The sequence below is a fragment of the Coccinella septempunctata genome, chromosome 1 (genome assembly GCF_907165205.1).
Source record: "Coccinella septempunctata chromosome 1, icCocSept1.1, whole genome shotgun sequence".
Taxonomy (NCBI): Eukaryota; Metazoa; Arthropoda; class Insecta; order Coleoptera; family Coccinellidae; genus Coccinella; species Coccinella septempunctata.
In genome coordinates, this window is record NC_058189.1 from 8,222 (window position 1) to 25,752 (window position 17,531).

At 37.2% G+C, this 17,531-nt stretch overlaps 1 protein-coding gene across 2 annotated transcripts; it reads left to right on the forward strand.

Moving 5' to 3' along the window:
- Positions 1 to 7,787: 7,787 nt before the first annotated feature.
- On the forward strand, positions 7,788 to 15,706 carry LOC123321131. Of its 2 annotated transcripts, none has more exons than XM_044908638.1 (3): positions 7,788 to 8,186; positions 13,642 to 13,694; positions 14,341 to 15,706. In XM_044908638.1, exons 1-3 carry the CDS (start codon positions 8,094 to 8,096, stop codon positions 15,518 to 15,520), a joined length of 1,326 nt encoding a protein of 441 aa, XP_044764573.1. In that variant the 5' UTR covers positions 7,788 to 8,093; the 3' UTR covers positions 15,521 to 15,706. The 2 variants fall into 2 exon arrangements, with proteins under 2 accessions (XP_044764573.1, XP_044764581.1); XM_044908646.1 differs by lacking the exon at positions 7,788 to 8,186 and adding an exon at positions 12,573 to 12,650.
- Positions 15,707 to 17,531: the final 1,825 nt, after the last annotated feature.

Here is a 17,531-nt window from a genome sequence, read left to right on the forward strand (position 1 = left end):
TTGACCCACGTTTTCTACCCGCGCTTGGGACCCACGATTTCTACCCGCGCTTTGACCCATGTTTTCTACCCGCGCTTTGACCCACGTTTTCTACCCGCGCTTGGCACCCACGATTTCTACCCGCGCTTTGACCCATGTTTTCTACCCGCGCTTGTCACCCACGTTTTCTACCCGCGCTTGGACTTACGTTTTCTACCCGCGCTTTGAACCCACGATTTCTACCCGCGCTTTGACCCACGTTTTCTACCCGCGCTTGGGACCCACGATTTCTACCCGCGCTTTGACCCATGTTTTCTACCCGCGCTTTGACCCACGTTTTCTACCCGCGCTTGGCACCCACGATTTCTACCCGCGCTTTGACCCATGTTTTCTACCCGCGCTTGTCACCCACGTTTTCTACCCGCGCTTGGACTTACGTTTTCTACCCGCGCTTTGAACCCACGATTTCTACCCGCGCTTTGACCCACGTTTTCTACCCGCGCTTGGGACCCACGATTTCTACCCGCGCTTTGACCCATGTTTTCTACCCGCGCTTTGACCCACGTTTTCTACCCGCGCTTGGCACCCACGATTTCTACCCGCGCTTTGACCCATGTTTTCTACCCGCGCTTGTCACCCACGTTTTCTACCCGCGCTTGGACTTACGTTTTCTACCCGCGCTTTGAACCCACGATTTCTATCCGCGCTTTGACCCACGTTTTCTACCCGCTTGGACTTACGTTTTCTACCCGCGCTTGGACTTACGTTTTCTACCCGCGCTTTGACCCACGTTTTCTACCCGCGCTTGGGACCCACGATTTCTACCCGCGCTTTGACCCATGTTTTCTACCCGCGCTTTGACCCACGTTTTCTACCCGCGCTTGGCACCCACGATTTCTACACGCGCTTTGACCCATGTTTTCTACCCGCGCTTGTCACCCACGTTTTCTACCCGCGCTTTAGACCCACGTTTTCTACCCGCGCACCGACTCACAATTTCTACCCGCGCTTGGCACCCACGATTTCTACCCGCGCTTTGACTCACGTTTTCTACCCGCACTTGGGACCCACGATTTCTACCCGCGCTTTGACCCATGTTTTCTACCCGCGCTTTGACCCATGTTTTCTACCCGCGCTTTGACCCACGTTTTCTACCCGCGCTTGGGACCCACGATTTCTACCCGCGCTTTGACCCATGTTTTCTACCCGCGCTTGTCACCCACGTTTTCTACCCGCGCTTTAGACCCACGTTTTCTACCCGCGCTCCGACTCACAATTTCTACCCGCACTTGGCACCCACGATTTCTACCCGCGCTTTGACCCACGCTTTCTACCTGCGCTTGGGACCCACGATTTCTACCCGCGCTTTGACCCACGTTTTCTACCCGCGCTTGGCACCCACGTTTTCTACCCGCGCTTTGACCCATGTTTTCTACCCGTGCTTGTCACCCACGTTTTCTACCTGCGCTTTAGACCCACGTTTTCTACCCGCGCTCTGACTCACAATTTCTACCAGCGCTTGGCACCCACGATTTCTACCCGCGCTTTGACCCACGTTTTCTACCCGCGCTTGGGACCCACGATTTCTACCCGCGCTTGGCACCCACGATTTCTACCCGCGCTTTGACCCACGTTTTCTACCCGCGCTTGGGACCCACGATTTCTACCCGCGCTTGTCACAAACGATTTCTACCCGCGCTTTAGACCCACGATTTCTACCCGCGCTTGTCACAAACGATTTCTACCCGCGCTTTAGACCCACGTTTTCTACCCGCGCTTTGACCCACGTTTTCTACCCGCGCTCCGACTCACAATTTCTACCCGCGCTTGGCACCCACGATTTATACCCGCGCTTTACCCACGCTTTCTACCCGCGCTTGGGACCCACGATTTCTACCCGCGCTTGGCACCCACGATTTCTACCCGCGCTTTGACCCACGTTTTCTACCCGCGCTCGGGACCCACGATTTCTACCCGCGCTTTGACCCATGTTTTCTACCCGCGCTTTGACCCACGTTTTCTACCCGCGCTTGGCACCCACGATTTCTACACGCGCTTTGACCCATGTTTTCTACCCGCGCTTGTCACCCACGTTTTCTACCCGCGCTTTAGACCCACGTTTTCTACCCGCGCTCCGACTCACAATTTCTACCCGCGCTTGGCACCCACGATTTCTACCCGCGCTTTGACTCACGTTTTCTACCCGCACTTGGGACCCACGATTTCTACCCGCGCTTTGACCCATGTTTTCTACCCGCGCTTTGACCCACGTTTTCTACCCGCGCTTGGGACCCACGATTTCTACCCGCGCTTTGACCCATGTTTTCTACCCGCGCTTGTCACCCACGTTTTCTACCCGCGCTTTAGACCCACGTTTTCTACCCGCGCTCCGACTCACAATTTCTACCCGCGCTTTGACCCACGCTTTCTACCTGCGCTTGGGACCCACGATTTCTACCCGCGCTTTGACCCACGTTTTCTACCCGCGCTTGGCACCCACGTTTTCTACCCGCGCTTTGACCCATGTTTTCTACCCGCGCTTGTCACCCACGTTTTCTACCTGCGCTTTAGACCCACGTTTTCTACCCGCGCTCTGACTCACAATTTCTACCAGCGCTTGGCACCCACGATTTCTACCCGCGCTTTGACCCACGCTTTCTACCCGCGCTTTGACCCACGTTTTCTACCCGCGCTTTAGACCCATGTTTTCTACCCGCGCTTTGACCCACAATTTCTTCCCGCGCTTGGGACCCACGATTTCTACCCGCGCTTTGACCCACAATTTCTACCCGCGCTTGGGACCCACGATTTCTACCCGCGCTTGGCACCCACGATTTCTTCCCGCGCTTGGCACCCACGATTTCTACCCGCGCTTTGACCCACGTTTTCTAATCGCGCTTTGAACCCACGTTTTCTACCCGCGCTTTGACCCACGATTTCTACCCACTAGAATAGGGCCGAACCACCAGGTCGCAATATGATAAAATCGGAGACCTACATTTGCCATATTTTGGCATCAATTTTCCCACCCACGCATTCTACCCATGCTTTCCACCCACGCATCAATAACTCCGAAGCCACATATTATCTCGCACTACCTAGGGGTTCAGAAAACTTGTTATCTATAGGGCATTCATCGTACTCAGTTTCGTCGCGATCGGTAAAGAGCGAGCGACAGATAGGGTGATCATTGTCAGACCAAAAAGTCCATAACCGCTTGAAATCCAGCTGTACCCAAAAATTGTAAAGATGCGTCTTTCATAGAAGTACCTACCGATACACCAAATTTGATCGCTATCGATCTAAGAATAAGCCTTGAAAAGACGCCTATAACTTCTAAAGTTCTGTTCTACCCGTTTATGACGTTCATACATATTTATGCGTCCTGGATACGAAAAGCAAATGAGCTTAGATGGGGAAAAATGGATTATAATAATATATTCAATGAATCTTACCGAATATTTTCCAAGGATGCTTCGTTAATATTTTTTTGGAATCCTATTTCATATTTTTCAATGAAGTATGCATTATTTCTACAACAAAAGGAGCTCATCACAGGGTCAGCTAGGGCTTACACATCATGGAACGATATAAAAGAAAAAATAACAGTTCTGGAATAACTGAAAATAACTCGTTGAAAAATCCTACCTCCCACCATTGAACCAAAAATGAGAATAAAAACATTTTTCATTGACACATTACGGAAGGCTATTTTTTTCAGATCACGAAATAATTAGGTCTTCGAGAGACAAATGAGAATATCTACTTTGATATCAACTTTTTTTATCTTTCAATGAATAAATATGTGCAACAAATCAGTGTCTTTTGTCTGAGGTTTTAAAAATCTGGGCTAGTGGGTCGTTATATCTTTATACGATATTTAATGCTCTAGTCCTACCTGTATGTAAAACATAAGTTACTGTAATACGAAGACACGATAATTTTTTGTAGGTACCTATGATCGTATATTCTCTTTTATAGTAGTTTTTCTCCCAGATAAGTACATTGATTAATTTTTATTTATTATGACTTTTCTTTCCTTACCTATACACAGGATTGAAAATTTTTTGTGTGAATATTTCCTTCATTTCGCTGTAATATGGCTGAGTAGAAAACGATGTTTTTATTAGAGTCTACTGTTACTTCCTTATTGAATATAAATTTATAATCATTGCACATTGAAATTCTGGTCGTTAGTTTTCGAAACGAAGTTTAAAATAGGTATATTTTATGTTAGCTTATTCTTTTCAGTTCAAATATTGCATAACAAGGAATATTCTTAAAAAAAAATCTAAAATACTACATTTTTGATTTCATATGGTGGATGCGCGGATTAGGTTTGTTCATATTGGGGCATCCACTATTGAACCTTATTAGAGTACCTACTCAATATTTCAAGTTGAATAAGCTATTAAATGTAAGTATTGATTACCTAGTACGTATTAATTTATTAATTTTGTGTAAAATTTGTTTTGAGGCAGTAAATATTATTCCACCGATATATTCCTGCTAACTTTTCCAAGACAGAGTTCCGCAAACTATTTATGCAAGGATAAAACCCAGTATTTACTTTATCCACCAGTACCCAATGACCAATACACCTGAAGAGACCTTTTTCATAGCGAAACACTTCACGTGTTGCTTGTTCATGAAATTGTCCTGTCATTCCACCAAGGATATCATGAAATGAAAAGAAATATAACTATTCTGCAAAATACCTCTTGTTATAAGAGCTCAAGAATTATCCTATCGGAAAAGTGGATTGTGGAGGGTAGGACTGAGACCTCAGTTTGATTGAAGGAATTTTCAACTAGAACTAATGACTAACAAAAATAGGATAACAAATTTTAAACAAGGTGAATTAAATAATTCTCAATTTCACCTATAAGGAACAATAAAATCTTGGAATATAGTAAGTGGAAAACAGAGGGTATTAACCCGAATGCTTTTTTAAGTTATGCCGCTTTATGAGGACCGTATGCAATGGATAAAAAAATATTTTTGAATAAATACCCCATTAAAGTAATTATTCATCATATTACACACCTTGTGCACACCGAACAGAGATAATTCTCCAACGATCGAACAATTGGGAGCACTAATTACTCGAATTAATGGTGTATAGAATAATTAAATTCCTAGATTTCTTTTTTTTCGTTCAAGTAGGAGGTTACGAGCTGCAACTAGTGAAAAAATAGTTCTCTCATGTTAATAATTCATGATAGTAATGCAATCTTATTCAGTCGCCAACTACTCCATATAGGGTTCTTTGAAAATTATTCAAAGCTGTTATGAGAGTGTCGAAGGAAACTCAATGAAATAGGCAAGAACAATAAGGCCTCTTTAGTCTGGTTTCCAGGTCACTCTGGAATCAAAGAAAACAAGGAAGCCAACACACTTGTCAGAAAGGGAGCACAAGCTACTGACTGGCCTTTCTGTGGTATAGAAAAATGCACCTACAGTAAAGAGTTTCTGAAGAAGGAAAAAACCAGAAGAGAAACACTATGGAGGATTTTTCAGGAATCTGCAAGATCCATGAATTATTTGGATCTGAGTAAGAACAAGTTACATCTCCTCGCAGGACATTGTCGCCTTAGAAAGCATATGAAGTGAATGGACTTATCAGGAATTGACGAGTGTAGATTCTGTGGGGAGGAGGAGGAAATCCCTGTTCACCTGGTTACAGAAGGCCTCACCATTGCAAGAAAATTATAGAAGGAATGAGGGCTTAGCCCCCTTGAAGCCCTCTGAGAATTGGAGTTCATTGGAACTCTGCAGCTGGAGGGCGAACTGAAGAGGGTACAGTTATAAGAACAGCTTTCAATAGACCTGGAGGTCACAGTAAAATGTAACTCCCTTATCAAACTATAAACTAAGATAAGGTATGCAATAAATCGTACAATGATTATTTTTCTTCCTCAAATAAACTGTAATAGGGACGAGAAACGTATCCATTTTTATTTCCTGAAAAAAATATACTTGCACGTTTGAGATGTTCGAGATTGATGTGCAGAGATTTTTTTATTTGGTCTCCTGTCCTTGTGAGTCAGTAACATTCCGTTTTTTCGTCGAAGAATTTGAAAATAAGGGGGGACTTGCAGGGTTTTTTATGTTGGGTGGATTTTGAGGTCGGCACCTAGGGATATCTTTGCCAGTTTTTTATGTGTTTCTCTGGAAATATATCCATTTTCAGAAATTCCGCTTTTGCGCTCTTTAAAAATCTATTCATAACTTAGACGTTTTTTCGTTGGTATTGGATCTTTCTCCAGCGGCGAAATGAAACATCTTTGATCTATGCGAAACTGGTGCAGGGTATTTAATTTTGGAAGGCCCTGAAAACTTCTTTAAGACTTCGGAATATCCTTTTTTTTTCGATACATTGTGCATTGTGTTGCTGTGAAAATACCGCCATCTTATGAAATTCCCGTTTTTCTTGAAAATTGAACTGCATTTATACAGATTGAGTATATAAGAAATAACGCACAAAATGCATATTATCTTCGGTATTTACTGTTTTGTAAAAAAGGTACATTATAAGCATATAATGAATAGAGACTCAATTGCGTTTCTCTGAAACAATAGAGGGAATCTTTATTGACAATATCAAAACTCACAATATAACAAACCTGAAACAATAGAGGGAAACAACATTTAAAGCCTCTAATTCAATCTTCTGAAACTATTTATTATGACGCTTCGAAAAACTTCAAAATTTATTTTAAAGTGTCAGTTCGGCCATTCCAGGCAACACGATTATAATATTCAAGAAAAGCTTCACGATTATAACGCTTTTCTTTACATCTCCCCCAGCATTTAGAATTTAATTCTTGGTACAAATTGTATACACATAATATGTCCATTGTATTGTTCCGAAACAATTATTTTTTCACTACTTTCCCGAATGAAAAAGTTCTGCTGATTCCTTTTGAAAATTTTAACTCCCGAATTTCATGAAATTCACCGATAGGGTTATTAAATGAAATCTAAGCTGAAGGTTCTTTCTATACAGACTCCACATTATGCAGGGTATCCAAGAATGAGAGTTAGTCCTCCTGGAACACCAAATAAAAAATCTATGAGGCGCACTAGGAAAATAAAAAAAGAAATTTTTTTTTTCACAAGTAAGAATTTCAAATCTCATCTTGTGGAAGTTTATGCCTTTGTAGTGAAAACAATGTAGGAATGCCCGAGTGTCAATAATCAAAAAAATATGCGCTTTGCTGCAGATCTCAATACCTACATGTCCATGTCTATGCGAAATAGGAAGTTGGGATTTTTATTTCCTATTGAATGACAACAGCAGGAGCAAATCGTTGATTTCATTTTTAATTAATTTTGTTTCAGAGATTGGGAGTGAAAGCCCTAAAAGGTTTGTGAAGAAATGACAACAGCTGTTCACATGAAACGGTTTTTTTCCAGTTTTTTCAGTGATCCCTATCGGCCTTTTATGAGGTGTCTCAAGATTAACCAATCATGCTGGGACACCCTTTATAAATGTAAACAACATTACAATCTATAAACTTCAGCTAGGAGAATCGTTAGTTAGTTAGATAAAAAAACGCATGACTTCTTCTGAAAAAATGGAATCATTCTCCTTGAGTTCATAGGAATTTTGATCTCATATAGAAGACCTCACAATTCTCGTATTCAAGTTCTTCCGCCTGATCTACATTGAACAAATACTGACCACCACAAACGGACGATCGCAAATGAGAAATGACGCGTTATTCACCTTCGTATCTTTTCAACCTGATCGAGAAATGGAAATTAAACCGTCCGTTCTAAGGTCATACTTTACGAGTGGGAGCTTCAAATCAGGTATCGTGGGTATTGTCTATCTCCACCGGTACCCCGATACTTAGCTCCAGTTGCAGTTTTGTAGACGTCTTCGTGATCCGTTCAGTCAATGACTTAATTGCATAAATGATATTGTAACGAGAGGAAACAACGGCTTTTCCGCAAATCCAACAGTAACACGGTGATCACAAAGTGTATCTCACCTACTTCGTTATGGGAAACATGTGCGGTTGATGGACGGTCATACGCGATCATCTGCGATTAGAAAAAGATCTCCTCAACGAAGATCTTGGTGAAGTTCGAAAGAGTTGGTTGCCATGGGGAACAAACTGTGCAAAAAGAGAGATAACGATGGAGAATCAATGGAAGTGAAGGAAAATGCAATTGATAGGATCATGTCGAGGTTATGTGTGAGTATACATGTCTAGCTTGTTTTTGACGTAATATTTGGAGATATAATGTGGTGCGAAATGCCAAAAATTAAGGGTTGATATTATCGAGAGGTCTATATGAAAAGAAGTGTTGAACATTTAAATAATTCCTTTTTGTGTTTCGTCAAATAATGTAGATAATTTTATTCGCATTACGTAACCACGACTTTTTTCTCTTAAGTTGTCGGGTATGTTATGAATGCGAAATGACGTGCTGACGTATTATAATATACAAAGTATATTCAAATTTCACGAAGAATGAAAGAATATAATAAAATAAAATAGATACCTACTCATTGCAAGAAGGACACAGACCTCCCGTATTTCTACCACCTGGTTCTTTATGAAAAATGGAGCAGCGGACATAAAATATAAAATATATATAGGAATCTAAAGAATTTAACGAAGATCATAATATGTTTATGCAATGGAAGTCACATCACACACTTAAAAATGAGGTGAACGTCCAAGAAGGCTCCCAAACAAATCATTTGAAATAATAAATACTCAACTTTAGACCATTCATAACTTGTGACATGCACCTACGAATTTTCACAAATCTTTCGAAAAAGGGGGTCTCATTACACCCACTTCATTCCCTCAAATTTTGGGTAGGTAGTGGGAATGTGTGTCGATTGACACAACTCTGATTAGCGTGCGTCTCTAATGTGGTGTACCACAAATTTTCTTCATCTATTCGGAAAATCTTTGTACATATGAGATTGTAGTGGTTATCGTTTTTTGATCATCTGTTTGCATAATGATGTTTCAAAACATTAGATTCTGCATTGAATTTCAATGTTCATTTGAAATTTTGGAAAGTTTTCGTTCAAAATTAAAATCGAGAGATAATATACTCCATAAATGAGGTTCTTTATTGGATGCTGATGTCATCACACTTCGTACGGTAGCTTTGGCCTTAGTTTTTTCTGCTGCTCTCTTCCTCTGTTTGGTTCAACAATGCTCACGTCAATAAAATCGATAGGTACTCAACTAGATAATTCGTAAGTGTGATACCCATAAAAATGTTCTCGAACTTAATTGGAGGAGGTATAACTTTCAGTAATATTACACCATGAAAAAAAAATTCGGTGACAAAATTTTGCTGATGTGGCAATACTACTTCTATGTACCTATATGAAGAATGAACGTTTTGGTTTATACAATGTATCGAAAATACATTCGACGGACCCGAAGCTGTGTTTACTAGGTAATCTAGAATATAAATATCGATAAAAGTTTTTTGTCACATGTCTGATTGTGGCACTTTGTTCGAAGCAGGAATCTTCTGTGCCACAACATGTTCGATGGGATTTAAGTCAGATGAACGATATGGCCAGATAAGGCAATATTTTTTTTGTGTGGCATCATCAATATAAGACATAGCTGTCATATCATACTGCATGAAATAAACAAAAGTGATAGTGGTGATCGGTTACCGAAGCCATTCAAACCATTACTCATTTATATACATACACCAAAATTGAGATATTGAGAATCAAGATATTCTTAAATGACTTTTAAGGTTAGTTTCTAGTGCCCCCATAAAATAAATTAAGAATAAAAAATATTCAGGAAAGTTCAAATAATCTCTTTCGACGGAGCATTTAAAAGGTAGGAGTAGGACCTTCACTATTCACTACACTGGATAGCAATTCTGATATTTTGTTGAATCCAATTATATTGATGATCGAAGAAACGTGTTAGGAATGTCATAACGCTGGTTCATTTATTTTTATCCATTCCTATCTTACTTATACTACTATTATGTATCCTAGAGAATGTATAGAATACCAGTGTGAGTTAAGTGTTGCGGATTAGAATGAAAAAGTTGCAAAAATCCAGATTGTGTCCTAAGTTGAAGCATGATCAAGAATATCACGGCTAATATTAAAATAGACAGGCGGATATGATTCTATCAATAATATTGAAAGGAGGTAAGAGAAACATAACCTGTATTGTTAACAAATTTAAAGCTCTTCTGATGCGTGGAAGTTATATAAGCAAGAAAAGCAATTCCTGGTTATCCCCAAAAAATCATATTATAACACTCTATTTCATCATTTGCTTTGAATGTACTCTATGACTCTTGTGTCTTTCATATTATTTTTTTAAGGGGACATTGTTTATAGAGACCCTTGAAAATGGCAATTATATGATGTTCTCGTGGTGACACCTTTAATTTCATTTTCATATGTGATGTATTCAAAACTTTCAAATGAACCTGAATTTGATGAAATTTTAAAGACATTCGACATTTCCCCCATACTAAACTCAACAAATCGAAAGTTTCCAACGGAAATGACTGCAAATTAAAAATGTCTGCAGATCAGATTTGATTGAAATGAACAGGTTTTCAAGATTTTCAATCGATGACAATCTCGATATCGGGAGACCATATTTAGAAAATTTCGCCGAATAATAACCACTCGAATTTATAAATACAGAAGACTCGATGATCCTTCGCTCACGTCCATCAATTCCTATTCGGTTTATATCAAAATCATATCCCATTTGCGTTGGTCTACGTAGAAAATGTGGTCACACACTGGAGATTAATTCAGCGATGATGTAATCCTTAATGATTATTGTTCATTCCGAAGGTACCTTGAACGAACATATACTTCAATCTGAATTTATATAGAATACTGCTTTTCAAATCTCAGACCCTTTATATTTATTGGATCTTTTCGACAAAAACTATCACATCTGCCCTGAAATATTTCTAATTATTTAACGACCTTGTACTGGATGATAGCTATGAGTTATGAGCATTAGTATAAGCCATTACACATAAAAAAGTATCCTGCTTTTTTCTGTTAATATACCGACTTATATTATATTTTTCTTAATTATAAAAAATATTTCTCCTTGTTCGCAGTTCAAAATATTCATATTGCAAATTTAATATTGTTGATCCATTTTCTAGTGATATTTAGTTGCATTATGCAACTGCAACTCTCGACAACCTGTGAATTAGTAATTTTCACTTCTTCAATCCAATTCAGGCTATCAAGTGTGGAAATTGTCCATAATGACATTTCGTGGCACTCCAAACAAAATTTGTTGTCGATATTTGTTGTCGAACTTAAAGTCGAGATATTGAATTCGAGAACAAAATATCGGCAACCTTCACCATATTGAATGAAATACGAGAATCACTTTATCAATGTAAACACGTAAAGGATTGAACATATTACCTTGAGTTCTAATGAATTTTAACAATTTCACCACATCTTTTTACACCTACTTGAATGAGAAAGAACTTCAAAGTAAAGAATAACTGACGAAATGTATATGTTTTAAAAAAAAAATAAGACAGAATTTCAAAAATATTATAAATAAAAAACGTATATTCCACCTGAATGCGAGTCATTTTCTGTTTTTTGTTCTTGTATTGTTAAATTTTAAATAAAATATAAATATATCAGAATATATTGCTTTATACATTGTTCATTCGTCCAAAATTTAAAATGAATCCTTTTATAGTCCTGAAACCCCAAAAATCCCAAAAAATATCGACAATTCAAAAAGAGTGTATAATTCATCACTTTGGTTCTGAAGCCAATAAAGCTTTCCCCAATATTATTGATTAATCGCAAGAATACATTCAAGAATTCATTTATCATTTCATCATATTCGTCTAGATGATCAGAAAAATTTGAGCATAGTTCACAATCATGACATATCGAACAACTTAATTCGTTTTCGAATAACACTGAATAACAGGAATGATTTTTGCTTCAACAATTTGTTATATTTAAATGAGATGACCTCTCGGTAACGTTGAATCTCTTCAGTTAATCTAATTTCAAATATTACAAATATTATTTTTTATACGAAATCAATTCAGATAGGTGAATAACAACGCCATATATAAAAGATTGTAAGAAAGCACATTGAAAACGGGAAAACGAACTATATGTAAAATTGAAATTCGATGTTCAATATATTACATATAAGGTGAATCTGGTGAATACTTTTCTAGGATTTAATTATATTATATATATGCATCAATACAGTATAATTTTTCTCGATTGATCATTAGGATAGATAGAATTTGACTCCATTCATTTGTCTTTGTTTTTTGACATTGAAATTATAATGAATGTCTATCCGTTTTTCCAAATCATATTCAGCTCATTTTCACATTAAGACAATTGATATTTTCATAATAACGATCGCTTCCAATGTTTTTTTCGATAATTTCTGACTGCATTGTATTAGTGTTCCTTCATTTATGTGTTTTTTGTAGTTAATTGAAAATTAATCGTTGCTGAGTATGGATAGGATGAATAATAGCAGATAATCGTGAGAAAAACTTGTCTGGTTTTGTTTTCTACTGATATACAGCGTTAGTATATGGTACGAAGTGAAGATAACAGTGCTTCCTAACAATGAAGAAATCGTGAAATTTTTATATTACCATAAATGAGCTTCAAAGTATGTTCTTGTATCGAGATCATTATATCTTTCACGGTATGATTCAATATATTTCATCCTTCACAATATTGAGATCCAAAGGTAGTTTATTTTAATTTTCTGCAGAAGTGAGAAAATATCTTCAACGGGCAGAATTTATTGCCTAAAAAATGATACGACAAATGACATTCTCACATCCAGATGGAGCAAAACCAAATTTTTTAATTTAACATGTTCAGCTCCAAGTACAGGGTTGGATTTTCGAAATTTTCGAAATTTTTTTCCTTCGTAGGTACTACATCGTTCATCAAATGGAATTTAAAAAGTGAGTGTTTGATTTCACGATTTTCTAATATAGTAGCTCATTTCAAAGATTGAAATGGTATATGTATTTAATACTTGAAAAAACTTCAGTGTTGCATTACTCATTATGAAAACTATATCAAATTAGAAAAAATAATAAAGGAAAAACGTGTTCAATTTGACCTCAAGTATGTATCGGTTTAACCTATTTAAAAGGATATATAAATTTCATATTAATCTGAATTATCCGTTTGATTTTTATTCTACTTCATCTATTTACCTAAAATATTTTCCACTTTAAGAACCACTTTGATTCATTCCGATTTCAAAAAGTTTGATAATATTTCGGTTCTCTTCTCTAAATATTCCTATTTCGCTTATCATCAAAATTCGCAGATAAATATGATTCATGAAAAAAATGTGTTGAACTTTCTCAACAAAAGAACTGTATGACTTTCCTGTTTATGTTTCTGTCCTTTGAACCTGCCTTAAATTTCTGGGTGCAAAAGGAATTAGTTCTTTAGTCCTAACAATGAACTTTAAAAATCAGCACCGAAAGAAGTTATAATAGTTCTGAAGTTCATGCAGTTGCATCCCCTCCATATCCTACCAAATGTATAAGAAAATTATTTATAGTTATTTAAACTCCCGTTTAGGTATGTTATTCAAGAACCCAAAACTGAGTGATAATATTTACTTTTTATTACAGTTGAGACCTAATTCATGGACCACTGACTTGCATCGTTGTAAGCAGGTTAGCAGGTGAGTTGAACAAGTAGATTTTAATATGATGAAGGTAAACTCCCATATGCTCGTTACGGTTCTTATAATGATATTTCATTTTAAAGATGAAATTCAGAAGGAAGATATATTATTATATTTTATTCAATGAGCACTTATGCGAACTACCTCCAAGACCGGTAAATAAATCCCGCTTTCTCCAGAGAATTAAATTCTTCAGGTTCTGATGAGGTGAGAGCTATACATTATCTACTCTAAAAATAATAGCTTGAACGTTTCTCAACCTATAATTCAAATACAGTGCTTTCGAAAAGTAAAGAATGTGCCTACATTTATTATTGCTGAAACTTATTTTGTTTTAAAAAAACGCACCATTATTTAGCTCATAGTAATCAACACTTTTTATTCGAAACTTTTTTTCAAACTTATGAAATCTTTCCACTCAGTACTATATCTTTCAAACTCAAAACCTTCATTATCTCCCCTCGTTAAAAATTAAGTTCAACAGCCTGTATCTCCGAAGGAATTCGAGGGAGGAAAAATTTCACTTGAAAAAACTTCTTATTTTAACTAGAACTATTACCTACTTCCCAAAGTAATGACCTGGACTTTTGAATTAACCTGTATATATGACTAAATGAAACTTAGATCCTACTTTTTTCTACAGATCATCGAAATCGAAGTTGTGCAAGGAAGGGAAGAACGCCGAATCCATAACAAAGTCCAGTGACTGGATTGAAGCTACCCTCGAAGTGCCAGAAAAAGACTTTTCAATGAGTTTCGAGAACGCGAAGCTTCAACCAATCTTCAACGAGAGTGAAGCTGGAACTCCCGTTCCCCCTCCCAGAAAGCAGAAGAAAGGAATAAAAGAAAAAATCGAAGCTGCTGCCAAGAGTGGCCTACTTGCCCTGCAACCCAAGAAATCTATAGAAGAACCCTTATGTATCAAGAAAAAAATCGACTACAGTTGCCCGTGCCACGATCCAAGACATAAACATAATATAGAAAATCAAAATAAAGTTGAAGAAAAAAATATGACGAACAGAAAAGAACAGAAGTTAGGAAACACTAAAAGAAGTGATCGGGAGAAAGAATCTAAACGGCGGAAAAATCTGTCTGTAGTATCCCTTCCAAATTATAGCGATCTCAAATTTACTGTAGCTAATTTCACCGATATTGATGGAAATGCTGCTGATGATAAGCAGATAAAATCGTCCAATGTTTCTCTTCCACAAGAAACCAAAGTTGGCGGAACAAAGAGCTACATGGTTCGGTGTAGAAGTTTTGGTTCTCTTCTACCTCAGCAGCTCCTGGAAAAGCTGAAACCAACACCAAATATTGTACCAAGTGCAGAGAGTGACGATAGTTTTGGTGCCTTAGAGGACTGGGACTTGGATTTGATCGAACATTATAATCCTCGTGACGCTAGTTTGCCCAGACCTAGAAGGCCTGTTTCTAAACCGGAGAAACATATTTTGTCTGACATCGAAAAACAAATTATGAAAGAAGATATGGAAATTCTTCCAGATCTCACTACAAAAGTCACTAATTCAACCGAAACATTATTATTGAGTGATGATTCACCAACTTTTAGAGTGCTGAATACTGTAACTTCTAGTGCAGAACCGCATAGTTTGAATTCTATAGATATATATGATAGTATAGAGAATTACGAAAATGTCAACTTGAAAACATTCGAGAAAGAATCTTCTGAAATCTTAACGAATGTTGAGAGCTCCTCATCACAACCAATTTTATCACGAGAATCTGAAATGGGAAAAACCACCATTCAAAATGTTATCGAAGAATTCATTGAATCAGAGAAAAAGAATGTAAATACAGGCTAATTCTTATACGCTCGTATGAATTTTTTTAATATTGTTTAATTTAAATTAACTTAAGGAACGTTTGTACATTTCGTTAACAGTTTCGGTTTTGATTTTGTCTTCCAGAATGACAGAGTTGAAATCGTAGTTTGTCCAATTTTTTTTTATATCTTATCCTATATTCGAAAATATATGACTGAGAGATGATTTCTTTTTTTACTGAAGAAAACGATCGATAACATCTAAGTGAAAGTTATTGATGCCAATTGCTTTCCTAACAGCGTTTCAGAGAACGCTGTCGACATTAACATTTCATGTTTTATCTACTATTTTCCATGAACCATCTCCGGAATGAATCTGACTTGCATACGAAGAATAAGTCCTAATTTTTTTCACACTGCTTGCACTGGAAAGTTCTCGCATCCTTGGTTGTCATGACTTCCAGTTCCTTCTATATGTCAGAGTCGTTTCTGTAGATATGACATGTTCTGCGAGTTTTCTTTCGAATGAATGTCTATTAAAATCTGGGCAACAACATCCTTATTTCACTTCATTTATTTTTCTACCTTTATACACAATTTCGTTCATCTGAGAAATGTGGAATAAAATTTCAGTATCATTATTGGTTCACTCCAAGCATCTTTTTGAGATCTAGGATTTTATGACATTTGTGTGATTTTCATAATTTTTCATTTTTGGTGAATGTAGGGTATGATCTGACGAACATGGCTATATTTCATGTGCCAGTAGGCCAGGAGATCCAGTTTTATGGACGATTAGCCTGAAATGACAATATTAAAATGAATTTCATAAATACCGGGAGCAAAAACACCACTTCGCTATCGATGTATTGAATCGGTACTACCCACCCCTTTTCGTAATCCATGCTAACCTCACTTCAGTATTGTTCTATATTTTCTTGGTTCATCTCAAGAGCTCAACTGACGTAGTTTGGATTACTTTTACATTTTGTGAACGTCCAAAATCCCAAATTATTATTCTATTTTCAGGCTTTCCTGATCTTACTCAGAGGTCGCTCTGATTATTCGTCTTTCTTTAAGCATTTTTCGCGGACCCCCAAATGCAGCGGTTCGCTCACATTTGCGAGTTGAAATCGCTATCTTACGATTTCCCAACCCTCTAAATCAGTTGATTTTTTTTCTCTTACCTTTCCCACTCGGTGCTAACTTAATGAGTCTTGCTTGCTTGTACATACATATTATATTTTAAAAATTGATTCTTGAGTTCAAAATAATAACAATAACAAAATAATTATAAATTGACACGTAATTTATACGTTCTTTTATAAACTACTACCCTACTTCGAAATCATCAGTCACTTCTGAAGTGTATGTCATTGACCTCAAAATACATAAAAATTTAAAAATCTAGGATAGCTATTCCATACCTATAATAATAAAAAAGGGGTTGATAAAAACGAAACTGTTGTCTTTTCAACTGTTTGCTCCCCTCAAGAGGAAGTCCTCAATTTCACATGAAAATTTGTGTAATTAAAAATCAAACTCACTTATCTCTCAGTGTTTCTAGCACAAATTTTAAGTCTGAATAAAACATATGATGTTCGGATTTCATTGTGTTATTTTAAAGCCAACAGTGGAATAACTACATGTTTTTTTCTGCATTTAGGTACTCATAAAGCTTGAAGTGGGCGATAAAGCCGATAAATATCCGCAAAAACGTTAGCAAGGAGGTGGGTGATTTCTTTATGTTCCTTTGATGACAAAATCTACTGGATATCATGTTTTCTATGGTGTGCTGAACTGATCAGTCCGACGTAATCGCCCTGCTAATAATAAATAATATGTATAAATTTTTTATCCAACTATCATTCTACCAATGACGTATAGGAGTAGAAAAATCTCCTGTTAGAATGAGTTCTATGAGGTGTATATGACAATTGCAACTTTCTTAAATTCCAAAGAACTAGATTGGAATGTCACAATAGCGAAGACGAAATGTACAAAAAATATTTTTGAACCGTCAGAGGTGAAGTATAATAAAAATGCGGTAC